The sequence below is a fragment of the Danio aesculapii genome, chromosome 9 (assembly GCF_903798145.1).
Source record: "Danio aesculapii chromosome 9, fDanAes4.1, whole genome shotgun sequence".
In the NCBI taxonomy this organism is placed as follows: Eukaryota; Metazoa; Chordata; class Actinopteri; order Cypriniformes; family Danionidae; genus Danio; species Danio aesculapii.
In genome coordinates, this window is record NC_079443.1 from 30665022 (window position 1) to 30683920 (window position 18899).

General features: G+C 34.7%; 1 protein-coding gene across 4 annotated transcripts; it reads left to right on the forward strand.

Annotated features, from left to right (window-relative positions):
• The first annotated feature begins 195 nt into the window (after nucleotides 1–195).
• Nucleotides 196–17566, forward strand: phf11 (PHD finger protein 11). Of its 4 annotated transcripts, none has more exons than XM_056465714.1 (18): nucleotides 196–422; nucleotides 1976–2080; nucleotides 4263–4396; nucleotides 4491–4531; nucleotides 6598–6671; nucleotides 7899–7927; nucleotides 9238–9269; nucleotides 9405–9466; nucleotides 9682–9701; nucleotides 9790–9848; nucleotides 9986–10071; nucleotides 10778–10806; nucleotides 11012–11043; nucleotides 11137–11222; nucleotides 13296–13380; nucleotides 13471–13932; nucleotides 16892–16963; nucleotides 17104–17566. In XM_056465714.1, the coding sequence occupies exons 1-18, from the start codon at nucleotides 297–299 to the stop codon at nucleotides 17178–17180; spliced, it is 1611 nt and encodes a 536-aa protein (XP_056321689.1). In that variant the 5' UTR covers nucleotides 196–296; the 3' UTR covers nucleotides 17181–17566. The 4 variants fall into 4 exon arrangements, with proteins under 4 accessions (XP_056321689.1, XP_056321688.1, XP_056321687.1 ...); XM_056465713.1 differs by having other exon boundaries at nucleotides 7902–7927; nucleotides 9679–9701; XM_056465712.1 differs by having other exon boundaries at nucleotides 197–422; nucleotides 9679–9701.
• Nucleotides 17567–18899: the final 1333 nt, after the last annotated feature.

Below are 18899 nucleotides of genomic sequence, written 5' to 3' on the forward strand. Positions count from 1 at the left end.
GATACGTTTGAAAATAACCAGTTAACAGTATTATCTTTCAGGATGATTTATATGCGTTTTAGGCCTTCTCTTCAAATCAGAATGGGTTTGGTTAGGAAGTGGTTTGACAAATAGTCTAAAAGATTATACTGTCTGGAGTTTAAATAGTTAACGAGAGCGCTCCATGCGTGCTGAAAAGGTCACCGCTGACTTCGACGCAGGAAATCGAAACTTACTGATACCAAAAGTAAGAAGCAGTTTCAGTGAAAACAGGATGAAACGCTGCTACTGTTGAACCTCGACGAGCATCGATCAAAATGGACTCTGGTCAAAGTCCATCAACGTCCAAAATAATTTGCGCCCTGTGCAAAACATCAGATGAAACCGAAACCACTGGACCACTGTCATCCAAAGAGGACATCTCTGCACACCAAAACTGTTTGGTCAGTGAATGTTTTACAGCATTAGTTTCGTCACGGCCGACTAAAAATACCTGGCTTCAATTAACCTCTTAAAGCAGCTTATTATTTATTTTAATTATTTAGGGTTGACATTTATTTTTCAATCCTAAAATCTATATTTCATGAGGAAACAACCTCGTTATTTATCAAATTATGTAAATGTCTTGGTTTTACCTCTTCAAGGTGCCATCAATATTTTTGTAACTTAAGGTACCTATGTGTGAAAGTTTTCATAAAATTATTCTTGTTTTGTGTGTGTGTGTTTGGATTGTGGTGAATATGTGTATCTAGTTTCTCTGGTGTTTAAATCATTTTATAACTGGCGGGCCAAAATTGATCCCTACGAAAATTTTGTCTTTGAAAATGTATACGTCTATACAGGGGTTGGACAATGAAACTGAAAAGCTTGGTTTTAGAGCACAGTAACGGTGACCAGAGGGATTTTGAGCCATTCTTCTTACAGAATAGTAGCCAGGTCACTGCATTATGTTGGAGGAAAACATTTCCTGACCCGCTGCTCCAAAACACCCTAAAGTGGCTTAACAATATTTAAATCTGGTGACTATATGCAGGCCATGCAATGTTCAACTTCAATTTCATGTTCATTAAACCACTCTGTCTCCAGTCTTGCTATGTGTATTTGTGCGCTATTATCCTGATTCACTGCACAACCTTTAGGATACCTTCAGTTTGAATCATTGGGTGTACATGGTCCTCCAGAATGGTTTGGTAGTGCTTAGCAGTGACATGCACATGTAGCACAAGTATTGGACCTAGGGAATGCTGTAATATTGCAGCCCAAACCATCACTGATCCACCCCTATGCTTCACTCTGGGCATGCAACAGTCTGGGTGGTGCGTTTCTTTGGGGCTTCTCCACACCGTAACTCTCCTGGATGTGGGAGATACAGTGAAGGTGGACTCATCAGAGAACAATACATTCTTTACAGCCCAAGATTTTCACTGCTGGCACCATTAAAATTGATGTTAGGCATTTAGTCACAAGTGACTAAAGGTTGGTCTATACGTGCCCGGCCATGTATATTGACCCTGGGGCTCCTGACAAACAGTTTGGTGGAAGCAGGAAGCTGTGGTTTTATGTTTTTTTTGGATAAAATCAGGTTTAGCACCTGGACATTCCTCTTAGGTCCACAGTTTCTCCTGTTGGATGTGGTTTGTCCTTCTTGGTGGTATTATGACATTACTATGTAAACAGTGGCTCTTGATACATCACAAAGACTTGCTGTCTTGGTCACAGATCTGCCAGTAAGACATAAACCAACAGTTCGTCCTCTTTTGAACTCTGATACGTCACACATTATGTTGTGTGCGGTGCAATATTTTATGCAAAACTGTGTGAGTACTTTGCTAATTAAACCTTAACGCTCTGCTCTTACTGGTGGAATGTGCAATCAGTGAAGATTGGCCACGAAACCTCCAACACTAAATTGTCTTGTGTTTCAGTTTCATTGTCCAACCACTGTCTAGTCTGCCATACAGGTGTTTCACTAATGTTCACTTTACTGTGTTTTCAGTTGTTTTCATCAAATATCTACTGCAAGAACTCACCCATATATGATGACCTGTTTGGATTTGATTTAGAAGATGTAAAGAAAGAGCAGCGGAGAGGAAAAAAACTTGTGCGTATCACAAACTCACAATGCCCAAACACATAGCATCAATAGTTAGCTACAATAAGAATAACGTACATCCATCAGGCCTTCTGGTTGGTCAGGTGGAGCAGAAGGGGTTTATTTTACAATAACAACTGCCTGGATATACATGATATCATTTGTTTTATGGATATACAAGTAAATAATTGTACACAATGTAATTAATTGAGTTGAAATATTTATTTACTCTGTAAATGCAAAGCTTCCTTTAAGGAAACTGTTACAAGCACGCAGCAAGTTCAACCTACGCTAGACCAACATTTGCAGTGCTCCCCTGCCACTTATTACACAGCTTTCCACCATATTTATGTGGGAAAAAATAATGATTACTGATCAGTATTGACAATATTGACATAAGCTGCTAAACGAGTATAATTACAAAACAACTCTACACTTTTGTGTAGGGATTTATTGTTTATAACTGTTTTGCATAAACAAATGTTAATGACAAAATTAAATTGTAAAAGATTTATAAAGTATGGTAGGTATCACTTCGTAAGATCTCATTAGTAGATATTAGTTAATGCATTAAATACCATCAGCAGTGAGAAATAGTTTGTGACGTTATTATCTTAGTTTACAAAAATACAAAAATTTATTTAAAAAATTCAAAAGTAGAACAAATAGAACAAAACTTTAATAGTTATTAGCTCAATTTCATAAAACACAGGCCCGTAGCCAGGGGTGGGGGGTTCAGGTGGTTCGGACGACCCACCCCTCCCTGCAAAGGTCCAGAATTTGTCCCATACATGAGCCCATTGTCCTATTTGGACTGCTTTGCCATCATAAATAGTGAAAATAAGCCTTCGAAAAAGGCTTTAAGACCAAGCAGAATCCTCTGTTCAGCGTGACTTTTGCTAAAAACTAAAGATATATTGCAAACAGCTATTTTCATTTTACAATTTGACGTAAGAGAAGTCATCTTTCGCTACTGTATTGATTTTATATAGAGAAAACATTTTACATGTAACTTTTATTCTAAATCTTGGACCTTATTCTTGACACAAAATATGAGTAATCAAAAGGTGTGGGTCCATATTAAAATGAATTAGAATATATTTTGGCTATTGTTGTTATCAATGAATTTTCACTTTTTTTTCACAGATAGGCTAGAAAAATCATGAAGCTCTACATTATATTGTTATTATTATTATTATTATTTTGATGTTTTATTTATTTATTTATTTTTATTGAAATGGCCAAATGACTGCAGACAGTTGAATGTGCTGGGCAGTTTGTTATTTGCTTAATAAATGACAATAGGCTCCAGTTTTAATTTAAAACCTGAAATGATTCCTTTTTTTTCTAATGATATGTGATGTAATAAATTTGTATTTTAAAAATAAGTATTATATTTATTTTTCTTTATTGTAAATCTTTAGGAAATATTTTTGGTACATCAAAATGTGTGGTATTAATGACCATCCAACTAGCTAATCCAGCAAAAAATGCTGCCTAAAATATCACTAAAATGCAGTATTTAAATCTCATAATTAAATAGAAAATGAGGCGTATAATTGCAAAAAAGGTCCACATTTTGATAAAATAGAACCACCCCTATCACCAGTCTGGCTACGGACCTGAAACAGTGATGGCTTTTGATTTATTAAACATTAACTTAACAATAATCTAAGATTAATAAATGCCTTTTAAGTAGTTTTCTTTTTTAAGTGAACAATATCTTTAATAAATGGAGCTTTATTTATTATTGTAAAGTGTAAATGAACAGTTGGTCTACTAAGAGTTCATTCATTATCTCTAGCATGCTGTAAGGGAGATTAACATGAGAAAATGTGGAGAAAAAAACATGAAAGGTTTTACTGACCAGTCAGAATCATGAAACAGCCTGAACGCCAATTCACATGTCACCAACAGACATCGACAATCAACAAATCACATCACTTCTGAGTCAATCTAAGATCTGACGAGAACTGAATCAGCATTCAACAAACAGAAACAGGCATAGTAGTATCACACTAGTCCAACAAAGCCTGACAGAGTTGTTGTCTCTGAGTACAGTGTGAATTGGCCTTAAGTGTATCATAGTTGTTGTTAGCTGGAGTCTGTACTGTCTGATTTACACTGTTTAGCATAATAAGTAAATAATCAGTTGTTTATGTTGATGTCTAATTGCTGTCATTATTTATAGCGTTGCTACTTCTGTAACAAATCTGGTGCTACAGTAGGATGTGAAATAAAGCGATGCCAACGCTCATTTCATTATCCTTGCGCCATAAAGGCCGATGCCAGAGCCGTTGAAGACGTCTCTACAGAAACATACAGGTAAGATGAAAGAATCTTTTATGTTGTAGACATCACCAAAACGAATGTATAACCTAATAAATAATAACCTAATAAATGTTTCTTTTTTTTTTAGAGTGTATTGTAAATCCCATGATCCAAAACCCATAGAAATAAGTAAGTGTTTACATATTCATTAATTCAATGGTGAAACAAATAATGCTTTAATTTTTATATGTGGGTCAAAGACCAGACATCTTATTTTGGTATCAATATTAATCACAAAAGTGATATTATATGCACAGAAGGAATATTAAATATAAGTGAATGTATACTTTTATGGGTGGCACGGTGGCTCAGTGGTTAGCACTGTCGCCTCACAGCAAGTAGGTCTCTGATTCAAATCCCGGCTGGGCCAGTTGACATTTCTGTGTGGAGTTTGCATGTTCTCCTTGTGTTGGCGTGGGTTTCCTCTGGGTGCTTTGGTTTCGCCCACAGTCCAAAGACATGCGCTATAGGTGAATTGGGTAAACAAAATTGTCCATAGTGTATGAGAGTGTGTGTGAATGCAAGAGTGTATGGGTGTTTTCCAATACTAGGTTACCGGGATAGTTAGTTCATTCCACTGTGGCGACCCCTAATAAACAAGGGACTAAGCTGAAGGAAAATTAATTAATAAACGAATGGATACTTTTTGGCACATCAGATTTATCTGTGTAAAAATAAAGTCACATTACTTTATTACACATGCTTATTCTGTGCTGTGATTATTATATAATAACATTATTAATGATATTTGTTTATGTAGTGCCTTTAAAACTTAATTCTCAAGCGCTTTACACTTGAAAGCATACAAGGAAAAGAAAGATACAGAGGTAAAAAAAATCAGACAAAACCTCAGGGATGATTTAAAGGCCTTAGACCAGGGGTGTCCACACTCTGTCCTGGAGGGCCTGTGTACTGGAGAGTTAAGCTCCAACCCTAATCAAACATACCTGAACCAGACAATCAAGCTCTTACTAGATATACTAGAAACTTCCTGGCCGGTGTGTTGAAGCAAGTTGGAGCTCGACCCTCCAGGACCGAGTTTGGACATCCCTGCCCTTAAAGGATGTCTAATATTGTGAGGAAGAGAGTTCCAAACTTTTAGAGTAAGGACGGGAAAAGCCCAGTCACCAATAGAGCATAGACAAGTTAAAGGAACTGCCAAAATTCCAGAAAAAGAGGAATGGAGAGAAGATACAGAGGGGTCAAACCATACAAGGTCTTATGTGTATAAGGTTTTAAAGACAATACAAAATCTAACTGGCAGCCAATGAGTTTCCAAAGCTCGAGTGATGTTTTCTTTTGTTTTGGTCCCTGTCAGGATTATAGAAGTGGAATTTTGAACATACTGCAATTTATTTAGGGAGAAAATTCGAGCAATGTTCTTGAGTTGAAAGAATTGTGTTTTACAGTCTTCTGAACAAAGGGGCCAAATGTCAATGAGCATCAGTTATCACCCTAAAGTTCTTTACTTTTGATTGAGATTCTAAGACAAGGCCATCTACAGTAAATGATAAAGATTTGGCTTTATGTAGTTGGTGGGTTGAAACAGTAAGCATAAGTTCTGTATTATTCCATTTAGGCAAAGAAAAAATTATGTCAGAAATGCAACGTTCAAGGAAAGAAATAGTCACCAGGTTTTTTTTATTAAATGTACACCTGAATAGAAGTCATAATAAAGACCACAAGAAAGAAGAGCTGAAATGTACATGCAGAAGAGTATTGGGCTTAAAATTGATTCCCAGGATCAATTGTAAATATGTTAGAACAAATGTTATTATCTGTTTCAAATATTTAACATTTTTGAAAACTTCTTTCTTACAAATTAGTAATACCTAGTGGTTTGACGCATAGTTTCAACACGTAATGATTATGACCCACTTACCAAAGTTGCAAATCTGTAAGCCACTTCCTTCAGTCCTCAATGTCATTTTTAGTTGATATTTATCAGATTCAGCAAGTTTCAGTAGAGTGAATAAAGGAGTGTTGATTTGTACAATGTCAAAGTTTAGACGTGACATCAATTTATTTGGTTATGGGGTTTGAGGTTCCACTCACAGTTCATTACATCTGATTATTTATCAACATGAAAACAATGATGACCTTTTTTGTCATTGTGATGACAGATATCATGTAAATGCTAAACAAAACTAATAAATGTGATAAGATTGAACTATTATGATATGCCTATATCATAGATGATGAAATTGATGATGATGTTGACCCTGTGGTGGCTCCAGTAGAGAAACATGTACTTCCAGAACAGCACAATGTGAGTTTTCATCTTAAAATCGGAATGTTTAATCTGTCTGTGCGCATCATGTTGGTAAATGTCATTACATGTTAACAGCACATTTGCAAACGAAAGTGATTTGTAAAAACAGATAAAATTGAAAACGTCTTCTTTTGCAAAATGGCTTCATTGTTAATATGGTAAATTTAGACTAATTCAAACTCTTGTTTCAAGCAAAGAAATGTTTTAAAAGGAATTCTGGGTGACCTTATACTTAAAATGTTAAGGCAACAAACTTTAGGACGTTTTGAAGTTTACTCAGTTTAAATCGAGTCAAGTGAAGTAATTGGGTTGAAAGTTGAGTCAACTCAAAAATGTCCGAAGTTTGTTGTCTTAATTTAAAGTTAAGTCAACTCTGTTTTTTTACAGACTACTAGGGCTGCACAATATATCATTTCAGCATCGGTATCACAACGTGTGCATCCGCAATAGTCACATCCCATAGATATGCAATGTTGAGTTGGGATTATAGTTCAGAACATGAGATTTTTGGGGTTATTGCAGAGTTTAACCCTAATGGAGTGAAAATTGTATCATTTGCATGTTTTTAAGGCCTGAGAGAGACATTCTACCAACTGAAAGTTTAATAAGAATAATTGTGTTGAATTATTTATACATCAAAAATTGGCAGTTTAATTTTAACATTTACAAAACCCAATGCCTAAGATACCTTAACATCTATTAACAAGGAACAAATTAGGAGTTTATTGAAGCAGGAGTCATAGTTAATGGTTGGTTAATAAAGGAAGTGAGCCTTAAAGTAAAGTGTGATTATAAAGTCTTTCAATTAGTGTTATTCACTTATTTGAAATTGTATAGATGCATTATATCTACATCACAGAAAAATCAAATATAGCAATGTATTTTTTTTCAATATTGTGCAGCCCTACATTGTACCAATATTTTGTTCTTCAAGTTGTGATGCTGTAAAAATATGAACAGGCAGTGGCTCACCAATTGCAGGCATTTATTGTAAATCACTGCACACTAAAAATAATATGGCCCTCATAATCCAAAATGAATATCAATTCTTTTGAAAAATGTAAATATTTGAGGGGTTTTCTGCTGCATATTTCAGTAAGAGACATTATCCATGTCATATTAAGCCATACAAGTCTTGATACCCAAGATTCCTTTTAAGAAACACTGGATTGATTCTTTTCTTTGAGTAATTTGTTGTCATTTCTCTGTGATCACTTTTAATAGCAATCAACTCCTGACCCTGAACGTACAAGGTGTGTGTTATCTTTGTTCACTCATTTATGCACATAAAGACACCAGCATGAAATATGTTGTAAAATGAGGTGTGATTAAGGCTGTGATGGGGTGTGTGATATTTAGAATCTTTAGACTTGGACTTGCCGAAACAAAACAAAAAATTATGAATCCTGTTACAATATTCCTTAAATTATGAAATAAAAAAAATAACTCCAAATGTTTTTTCCCATATTTATAAGATCTGATATAGTTAGGTAAAATTACAAGCAAGAGTACTTTTTTTAACTTCCAGGTTCTGCTGGTTGCGATTTCCGAATTTTCATTTCTTCAGGCAATTGTAATGGTTTGTTGTTGAATTTCCCCAACCATCGCAGAGCCCGGAGGACCAGAGTATGTGCTCCAGCTTGGCTGTTCCTGGTCCCACTACTCTTAATAAAAGGCTCTAATTATAACTCCTCTAGAGTTGTAAACAGCTGAGTTTTGAATCCGATCAGCCAATCTCTGGTCTGGCTGGAGCACTTTTACCTTAGTTTAGCATAGATCATTGAACCAGATTAGTAGATTTTGCACCACACAAATTTAAAACAAAAAAGAGAGTTTTGATAATTTTCCTCTTTAAAGATTGACTTCTCTGTAGTTACATCATGTAATAAGATTTTATACATGTAAATGTAATTTTCTAGGCTGGTAAGGCTAGAACTATCCTCTCATTCCGGCATAATAATTTTTTAAATGAATCGTCTCTTCAAAATGTCTCTATAGTTGCAAGGCATGCTCCCTGTGTAATCAGGTGGACAAAAAAATCCCCCAAAAATATATATATATTTTTTTTCGTCAGTATCATGCCACCCCTAGGCTACAATCAGTCATTAGGAGCTTTTGCACTGGGTAGTTACAGATCAGTCATAGCAAAAAGCCACCATCAGTTCTTGAGAACTAATTTCCCCATAGACAATTTTCCTGGCTGCATTTTTAAGCCAGCTGATAGGGACGTCACACACTGCATTCAACAAAATCAGGGAAATGTGAACGAAACAGTGTGTTTTCATTGTATGTTGTGTGTTTCATTATACTGCATATGAAGTTTGCATTTGAATCAGCAGAAAGGAGTAATAAAAAAACCTATGACAGTTTGTAGTGCTACATATCTTCAAGGCTGAGAAAAGAACAATGCCACAGACAACGGTTTTTGCAGTTTGAATTCACCAAAAGTGGATACTTCCACCAATAACTCTAGGAACTGTTAAAAGTCCTCCAGTGCCAAAGCCCTGATTAAAAAAAATCTTCTCTATAAGCTTCTTGAGCAAGGTTCTCTGTCTGTTTGTAGGCTCAGTGAAGAGGTCAATACACCAGCAAAAGGTACAGAAAAACACTGTGAACACGCAACATTTCTTTCTGTAAATAAGCATAACCTCAGTATATCCTCAGGAGCTTATAATAGCTAATAGTTGATGTAAGAGTGTCTGAAATGAAATGAATTTGTTTGTTTTTTAGGTTCATCAACTAGAGGTTTAACATCTGATCAGAGGTCTTGTGGGACAGCAGACAAGCGCAGGGTCAGAACACATAATCTGGCTTTCCCTCTCATAAACACACTGTTGGCATTTTAGTTAGTCATCAGCATCATCAATTCAATGATTCCAATGATGGTGTTCTTCTGTGCTATTGCTGTTCTCTATTATTTTAGTAATATCCTTTATGTGGGCCTTAAAAGTTCAGCTTATAAAAAGTTCTGCTTTTTTTCTTGTCTTTTTTTTAATTAATTTAGAAGGAATGTGATTCTCCAGAACAGTGAGTAGACAACATTTATAATGACAGAATACTGTCAGGTTAGTAATCATAATGTGATTGTGATGAGCTTAAATTTGGTTTCTTTTAGCACACTAGAACTCAAAACACCAACCAGAAGGAAAAAAATCAGACGTCTTGAATACCCAGGTGCTTATTTATTTTATTTCTGTGTTGGTGTAAATGAGAATATACAAATATTCATAAATATTTATTGTGCTGCATAAAAAAAAATATGGTCATTACAATTATCTTACAATCTGAATAATATATAATCTCAATTTTAGATGACGAAAACCCCACCAGTGCTGATGCTGTAATGGCTCCAGAAGTTTCAGCTCCAGAGGAGTCCATGACTGTTAATCAACCCGACGTGCGTCTTACATAATAAAAAGCATAACAATAAGGAGTGTTTTATATGGAAACAACATTATGACACATCTCGGTTCCTATTGTTTCATAGATTAATGTTAAACATTAGTCACTGGTCATTCCCAGTTTAAAGGGGCATATGTAGAATTCAGAAACTATTGTTATAAGTGATTACAGTAAGCAAGCTGCAGCCAGCAACTTATTTGCACTGTTCTACACATAATATATATGAGACTGACTACAAACATAACATTAAGAGTATAACTATGTAAAATTGTGTTTTAGTGAGTGATTTAATGTGTTTAGAGTTCTGCAAAAAGTGTGTATAAATATGTCTAACGGCCTAAACTTGTCTGAGGTCTTGCAGAAAGAGTGGTACATTTGGAAAACGAGTTTAGGAGATTGAGATTTGGGTTTAGTGTCTTAGCAATTGTGGAAAAACTGCAATAGGCCTACATGACAATACTTACAAATAACCCTTTTAATAGGAATGAATATAGAAGAAATACAGGTTTATGAAAAACATGAAGATGATGAATAAACACCAAACTTTCATTTCTAAACTTCTTTTTTGTATAAACTATCTATTGAAAGATGTTATTTGAAAGATTTGCATCAAACCACACAGTGTACATGTGAATGAACATCCAGCAGCTTCAGTGTCAGCAACACTGCATCTAACATGTTTTTCTGTTCACTTTTAATAGCATTCCACTCCTGTGCCTGAAAATAGGAGGTATGTTTAAGATGATCTGTTCTCTCCCTCACAATAGGGAATCAATAACCTGAAACAAGAGTAGTCTTGCTCTGCAGTGACACATTTTTAAAGCTGTATAAACTCAGTTACCACAGTTTAACCTGATATTTTGGCTAAACAAATACACTAGTAAGTTATATATAAAGTTAAACAGACAAACGTTTCTGAGTGTGTTTCTTTGCAGGTCCTGTGAAAAGTTCAATCCATCAACCACAGGTAGAATGTGTTGGTGTTTTTCAAAACGTAGAAACAAAGTATTATTATGAATTTTGATTCTTTACTGTAAAGGAACGATGCCGTTCTTTTCAGGTGCTGATGATGATGATGATGCTGATGAAACTGACATTGAATCAGTGAGTCAATCTGTGCTGAACAAAACACACTTTCGTCACATCGTAAGTATAAAGTTTGAAGTATAGCGGGGCCTTGATGTTTTTTGCAGATACATTTATTTGTATTTTTATATCAGTTAACAAGAAAAAACTTACTTTGGGACAAAGGCATTGTTTGCTGCTTGCAGAACAATCTGATGTGTGTCAAGAGAGATCACAGGCTTAAATTCCTCGATATTTTTTCTGTTAAAGTTTTCCATAAACAGTTTAAAAGGAAGTGTCAAGTCAGCCATAAACATTGATCCCAGAGTAACTAGCTGACCAGTCCCCTTATGCAGAATGATCACTCAAGTTGGTGACTTTGTGCTTTGGCGTCCCCAGTTCAAATCTCGACCTGTGGAGCTTTTCCTGATCCCATTTCCCCTCTTCATCCAACTTCATCCAAAACAATTATGTTGCTTCTTTCAGAAAAATGTAATTCTCAGAATTGTTTAAAGTTTTTTTTAAAGGTTTCTTTCATTTTTACCAATGCTGCATCTATTTGGTCAAAAGTATAGTGAAAACAATACTATTGTGTTGTGAAAAGCCTGGTCCAACACCAAAGGTTTTTTATTTATTAAATCATTATTTTATTTTATCATGAAGTAATTGTATTAACCTTTTTAGTGTTCCCGTATTCCTGTAACTAAGCACTCAGTGTACCATGGGCAATACACTGGAACACTAACATTACAGTAACTAAGATCAATCAGACTAATCAGACACTGTTTGATTATTGTTTTGACTGTTGTGTACAAGATTTTCTGCAGCTAAAACACAGAATTTGCAGAAACTTGTTTTAGATTTAGTCATATTTTGTTGCGCTATGGTTGTAAATAAAGAATGATATGATTGGTTGAACTGAAAATCATCTTTTATTATTTCAATTTTGTGGAAAAAGCAGAAACTTTATTTCTAAATAATAAAGCTTATTAAGATTATTGGATTGCAGACATCAGCATTCACAAATCATTCTGTTTAGCTGATTTGGTGGCCAAGAATGGATTTCACATATATTATAAATGTTCAAACCATTTATGGTGCTTAATATTTGTGATAATGTTGTTTAAAAATTCCAGAATATTCATTTATTTGATTAGTTTAATGCATTCTTGCCAAACTAATATACATAAAGATCCCAAACTTTTAATTCACCACTATATTTTTTCCCTTTTAAAGGCATAGTTCAAGTAAAACAGGAAATTTACTCACCCTCAAACCATTGAAGATAGAGTGAAATTCAGAATTATTAGCCCTTCTGAATTATTAGCCCCCCTGTTTATTTTTCCCCCAATTTTTAATTAATGGAAAGAATTTTCTCAACACATTTCTAAACATAATAGTTTTAATACCTCATCTCTAATAACTGATTATTTTATCTTTGCCATGATGACAGTAAATAATATTTGACTAGATATTTTTCAAGACACTAGTATTCAGCTAAAAGTGACATTTAAAGGCTTAACTAGGTTAATTAAGCAGGTTAGGATAATTTGTCATATCATTATATAACGATGGTTTGTTCTGTAGACCAGTGTTTCCCAACCCTGTTCCTGAAGGCACACCAACAGTCCACATTTTCAACCTCTCCCTAATCAAACACACCTGAATCATCTTATCATAACATCAGAAGAGACTCCAACACCTGAAGTTAATGGGTCAGATAACGGAGACATCCAAAATATGTACTGTTGGTGTGCCTCCAGGAACAGGGTTGGGAAACACTGCTGTAGACTATCAGATAAAAACATAGCTTAAAGGGGCTAATAATTTTGACCTTTAAATGGTTTTTAAAAATTCAAAACTGCTTTCATTCTAGCCAAAATAAAACAAATAAGACTTTCTCCAGAAGAAAAAATATTATAGGAAATACTGTGAAAAATTCCTTGCTCTGTTAAACATCATTTATGAAATATTTGAAAAAGTTGACAGGAGGGCTGAACATTTTGATTTTAACTTTAGATTTTCATCTATATCTTGGATGGCCTCGAGTGTGATTTTCATTCTGGGTGAACTATTACTTTAAATAGCCTGAAATAGTTTGTGCATTAGCAGTGTGATTCATAACAGTGGTCTTTCTCTCTCTCTTTCTCTCAGGAAGAGTCTCGGAGTGTGTTAACGTCTGAATTAGACACTATGCCATGTATTGTTATTGTAGATTCGGGACCCTCATTGGAATCAGGTGCATTCACATCTCTTCACTGTCATTTCAGTCAGTCGTGAATTTGTGTGTCATTGATTTTTTCATACACACTCTTCCTCTTATTTTCAGACATCAGTCTAGGATCTTGTTCCCCTAAAAGTCCTGGTCCAGCGATTGAGTCTGACACTGTCCCTAAACAGGAGAAAAAAACACCCGCAAAAAGTGCATCTCCAGCTCCCAAAGCTCTGACCACCAAAACTTTCACACCACAAGACCCTGCGCCAAACCAGAAGTGTGTGAGCGATGGTCCATCAGTGTCACCACAGCATTCAAGCCCCACAGCAGGCTTAAGAATATCCTCAGTATGCACACTAGCACGATCTGCCATCAAAAAAGAGCGGCTGCCAGATCCTCCAACAGAAGTAGGCACTAGTGATTCAGAAAACTCTGTGCCAAACTGCCCGTCCGGAGCTGCCAAATTCTGGATGAGATGCAATCAGGCTGGGTGGACTGAAGGAATCTTCTCGGAGCTCATGTCTCTGCTGTGCAGCCTGGGACAAAGAGTGCAGTCGGAGCAAGCCAGTGACCAGGGTAAGAACAGCCTTCATTCAAGCCCGGTTTGTAGAATATTACTGTATTCTTACTATAACACGCATTCATTTTGATCTGTCCCACATTTTAAATTCTCAAAAGGCACATAAAATCTAACATCTTCTGAGCACTTGTCTGCATTCTAACAAAAAATACAACACTCTCTTGTTTATATTTCTGTAACAGTGTAAGAACGCTTGTATTTGTATCTGTAGTACAGTTGGTGTGTTTATGCTTGAAATTTTGTGAAATTTGATAAAAATAACTTAATAAAAATATAATAGCAAGTTTTTATATATATAAAATTGTTGTATTTATGAATTTTATGGCAAATTACAGTGAAAAAAGACAAACAATTATATTATAAAAGTAGATAGTATCAACTTAAGCCAGGGGTGTCTAAACTCGGTGTCCTGGAGAGTTTATCTCTAACTTGCTTCAAAACACCTGCCAGGGAAGTTTCTAGTAGATCTAGTTAGAGCTTGATTAGCTGGTTCAGGTATGTTTGATTTGAGTTGGAGCTCTCCAGGACACCGACCCTCCAGGACCGAGTTTGGACACCCCTGACTTAAGCACATACAATGAAATAAAAAAAACCCCATACCAACAAATCATCACCTTGGCATGATAAGGTTCTATCTGCGTTCTGAATCATGTTGAGATATTGAGTTTTTGCATTCCATATAGCAAACTATATATGTGTAACAGTTCTCTTTTATACATCAACATGACAGAGACCCTAAATGTACATTATCAACATTCTCTTAAATGTGTAAATTGGGGTAAAAAACAGGGTAAATGCAGGTAGAAGCTTCTGATTCTAAAAAGCCATTTTCCGCTTGTAATTCTAAGGTTCTGTCTGGCAGATCATTCATTGAAGCATTACCTTTCATGAAATACAATCACAAAAAATACACTGGTGTTGTAACATGTTGATGCTTAGTAAAGTTAAATAATAGCTTTCTGTAACATTTATTTAGGGTTTTAGGATGAATATTTAGTCTTGTTCAAATTTAGCATACAAGGCTGTGCTAAATATTTTGTCCATGTTAATTTTATACAATTAATACGGTAAAATTTATTGAATATTATGTTTTATATGAATTATACGTATTGAATTATATGTCCCATGAATTAAATTAAGTATTTGCCCTTCAAGGTTTAATATCACATTTAAAGACTTTAAAAGAAAACAGACAGTGAGAAAATGAAACACTGAAAATGTTTCACTGACTTCATATACACAAATAAAAATCTTTCACATTTAATATATTACACTTTTTAATAACAGTTTCTTATTCAACAATTTAAAATGGAACATTTGATCTCAATGTCAAAAATGCTTCTAAATCATCACGTTTACACACTATTTCAGTTTCAGGTTTCTTCTCAGTTTTGTGCGGCATTATTTAGGAAATTCTGATTTGGTGTTTCTTTCTGGTCTTTCCCACTGTCAACGGAGCAGTCTGGTGGAATGACAAAGAAAGCTGATCCTGATTGGTCCTCGTGCATGCATTTATATGCTGATTGGCTCACAGAAAGAACCTTATAGAGCCAAGCTAGAGTTCAACTTTGTAGATTAAAACCTTTTTTGTTTTTAAAATAAAAAGTCTTAAAATGTGAACAACTTGTCAAAAAAACATCCCATAATGTAAATAAGTTGTTATTTAATAAGAATATGTCAATAACTCAATTTTGACAAAAATGTCAGACCGTATAATTCTAAGGTGTACAATCTGTATCACACAATACACTCTACTTTAAACTTAGGGGAAAAAAAGAATCAATGTGCTAGAACAAGGACTTGCTCTATATTTGACAATAAAACATCTTGGATATATTTCTTAAATTGGACCATAATTCAAATATAATAGCAACTTATTCTACACATATTCTAAACATGTTACTTATGTATTAGCTGAGGACTATAGTATGGTATTTAAATGCTGCGTTAGCTGTTTGTCTTTTATGTTGGCTCTGGTTATGTTTGGTTTGAAAATCATCTGCTGTCAACTGCAGATTTTGAATGTTCATCTGCTGGTTTTGACAGTTATGTTTTGAGAAATATGGCAGATGTGTATATCTATATCTATGTATATCTATCTTAAATTGCTCAAATGTAAGCAACTATGATAAACATGCTACAAATTCTTTAAAATGCTTCAAACTTTTAAGAAATTTTTCAAGCTGTTTAATTCATCGAGATTAAAAATATATTATAGAAAACAACATCTCCAAGGCTTTCTCAAGGCTGTCCTGACAATTTGATCTACTTTTAACTTCTGGTTTAGAGTAGGTACAGCGCTCAGCATGATTGAGTACAGCCCATCTTGAAAATGAATATTTGTCTCCATTTCTCAGTGAATATAGGCAATGTATTTTGGTGCATTTGAATAAAACAGATTTATTCAACAGATATATTTATTAAAATAAGATTTAGTCATCAAACATATTTAGTAGTTGAACGATAATACAATTAAATTCAAGCAAAATATTGCAAAAAAAAAAACAACAATTACTACCTACAAAATTTCAACAAAATTTTCCCCCCTTTTTTTTTTTTTTTTTTTTGCTTCTTTTGTTTTTTCCACTTTTTTAAATGTGTATTTAATATTTTTCTATAGCATATACATTTGGATGTATTAGTTTTTGGAACGTTATCGTAAGTTATTTTGTTAGATAAGCTTCAGATTTGGCTTCAGTGCTGACTAATCTAATGTATATGCACAAATATTGTATTGCTTCCTATTATAAATATGAATTTAAAAGAGAGATTTGTGAGGGGTGTACTTATTTCTGCTGAGCACTGTATGTGTGCATCATACCTTGTCAAAAATACTGCTGATTTAGTTTAGCTTACATTAAACCTGAAATATACCTGTAACATTTCTCCTTTTATATGTCATAAAATGCTGAGTTTTCTTTATAAAAGACTGATGGCTGTTAATTATTCACACAGACTATGATCTTGCTCTCGAAGTGCTGAAGGGATCTGGACAACTGCCTTCTATTATTGCTCGGGTGGAGAAAGGTAGAGCATTACATTATAAAAACTCTGTAGCAAATTGTTTTATTTATGCTCGGGTCAGTTTCTTTGTTGTTGTATTCTGGCATTGAATGACTAATTATTGCAGTGTTTGGTGAGAATATATTTGTTCTTTCCTTTTTCAGATTTGGAGAGGCAGGAACAGGATTTACAGATGAAAAAAGCAGCACTGCGTGTTGCCAAAGCTGCACTGCGTGATTGATATATTACCGTATAATAGTGTTGTTATCATGCAGTTATTGTTGTATAAAGGAACAAAACATCCTTTCTGTTTCGATGTGTAGAATTCAAAAAACTAATCAAGCAGTCTTTTATAAATGAGTCGTGTGCAAAATGTTTACGAAAATGTTGGGTTAAAGTTTTCAATTGTTTTACATCAGTGACAACAATCTCCTGAAATGTACCACGCTATTTTGATATCCGTCTTATTTTCTAAATAAACTGAAAATTGCAGACAAGAAACATTGATCCTGTTGAATCTTTCCTTACAAGAAAAATCATTTTGGAATCCTGTAGAAAAAACAATCCCACACACCAGATATCTGCACATTCCCACAGGATTTTGCGATCATTTTTCTGTAGGACTTCTGCAGGCCAAAATTTGGTTTGTAACTCCTCTGACATTTTGTAGGGTTATTTATTAACGTCATCTCCTTTAGATCATTCATATTTTGGTTTGTAACTCCTCTGGCATATTTGTAGGGTTATTCATTAACGTCTTCTTTAGATCCTGTGTATAATGTAGGCTAATGTGTTAGTAGTTTTATGTCAGCCATAATAAAAACCGCCTTTACCTCACTTAATTTAAGAAAAACCAACAAAATAAATTTAAAAATTAAGGTTGTTGAGCTTTTTTATATTTACATTTAGCAGACGCTTTTGTTCAAAGCGACTTAAAATGGAGGAAGCATTCAGCAATTTACCAAGATTTGCTTTATACAAAGTAACTTGTTTATGCTGAAAGTAATTTAGTACTAGAGTAGGCCTAGGAGGGTTTTTTTTTTTTTTTAGAGAGAGAAAGTGCTTCTACAGGTGGTTTTAGTTTTATTCACCGGGGACCAGGTGTTCTCGAAGGAGATGGGTTTTTAGTTGTCGTATGAAGGATACTAGTGTATCCGCAATCCGAGTGGGAAGATCATTCCACCAGCGTGGAGCAGTAAATAAAAAGCTTTTGGAAAGTGACTTAGCTTTTCTGCGATAGCACAAGTTTTTTTTTTTTTTTTCTCCACTTGCAATTTTTCTAACAGATCCAGTGGTTAGTATAACAAAAACATGATTGACTTGTGGATATTATAATTTAACAATAAAACCTTTTTTTTTTTTTTTTAATTTGTAATAGTGCATCAGGAAAGTATTCATAGGGCTTCACTTTTTCCCACATTTTTCTGTTACAGCCTTATTCCAAAATGGATTAAGATCATTTCCTCAAAATACTACACACAATACCCCATCATCACAATGTGAAAAAAGATTTTTTGAAATAGTTGCAAATTTATTACAAATGAAAAATCACATTTTACATAAACAGCCTTTGCCGTGAAGCTCTAAATTGAGCTCAGGTACATTCTGTTTCCACTGATCATTCTTGAGATGTTTCAGCAGCTTAATTGGAGTTCACCTGTGGTAAATTCAGCTGCTTGGACATGATTTGAAAAGGCATACACCTGTCTATATAAGGTCCCAGGATTGACAGTGTATGTCAAAGCACAAACCAAGCATGAAGACAAAGGAATTGTCTGTAGACCTCCGAGACAGGATCGTCTCGAGGCACAAGGCTGGGGAAGGTTACAGAAAAATTTCTGCTGCTCTGAAAGTTCCAATGAGCACAGTGGCCTCCATCATCTGTAAGTGGAAGATGTTCGGAACCCCCAGGACTCTCAGACCATAAGAAACAAAATTCTCTGGTGTGACGAGACCAAAA

Bases quoted from the DNA above. Each gene is read 5' to 3' on its own strand.
- phf11 (XM_056465712.1), top strand. From the start codon at position 297: ATGGACTCTGGTCAAAGTCCATCAACGTCCAAAATAATTTGCGCCCTG. The intron at 4,532-6,597 runs GTAAGTGTTTAC...CCTATATCATAG, and splicing joins TCCAAAACCCATAGAAATAA to ATGATGAAATTGATGATGAT. The intron at 16,964-17,103 runs GTAGAGCATTAC...TTCCTTTTTCAG, and splicing joins TATTGCTCGGGTGGAGAAAG to ATTTGGAGAGGCAGGAACAG.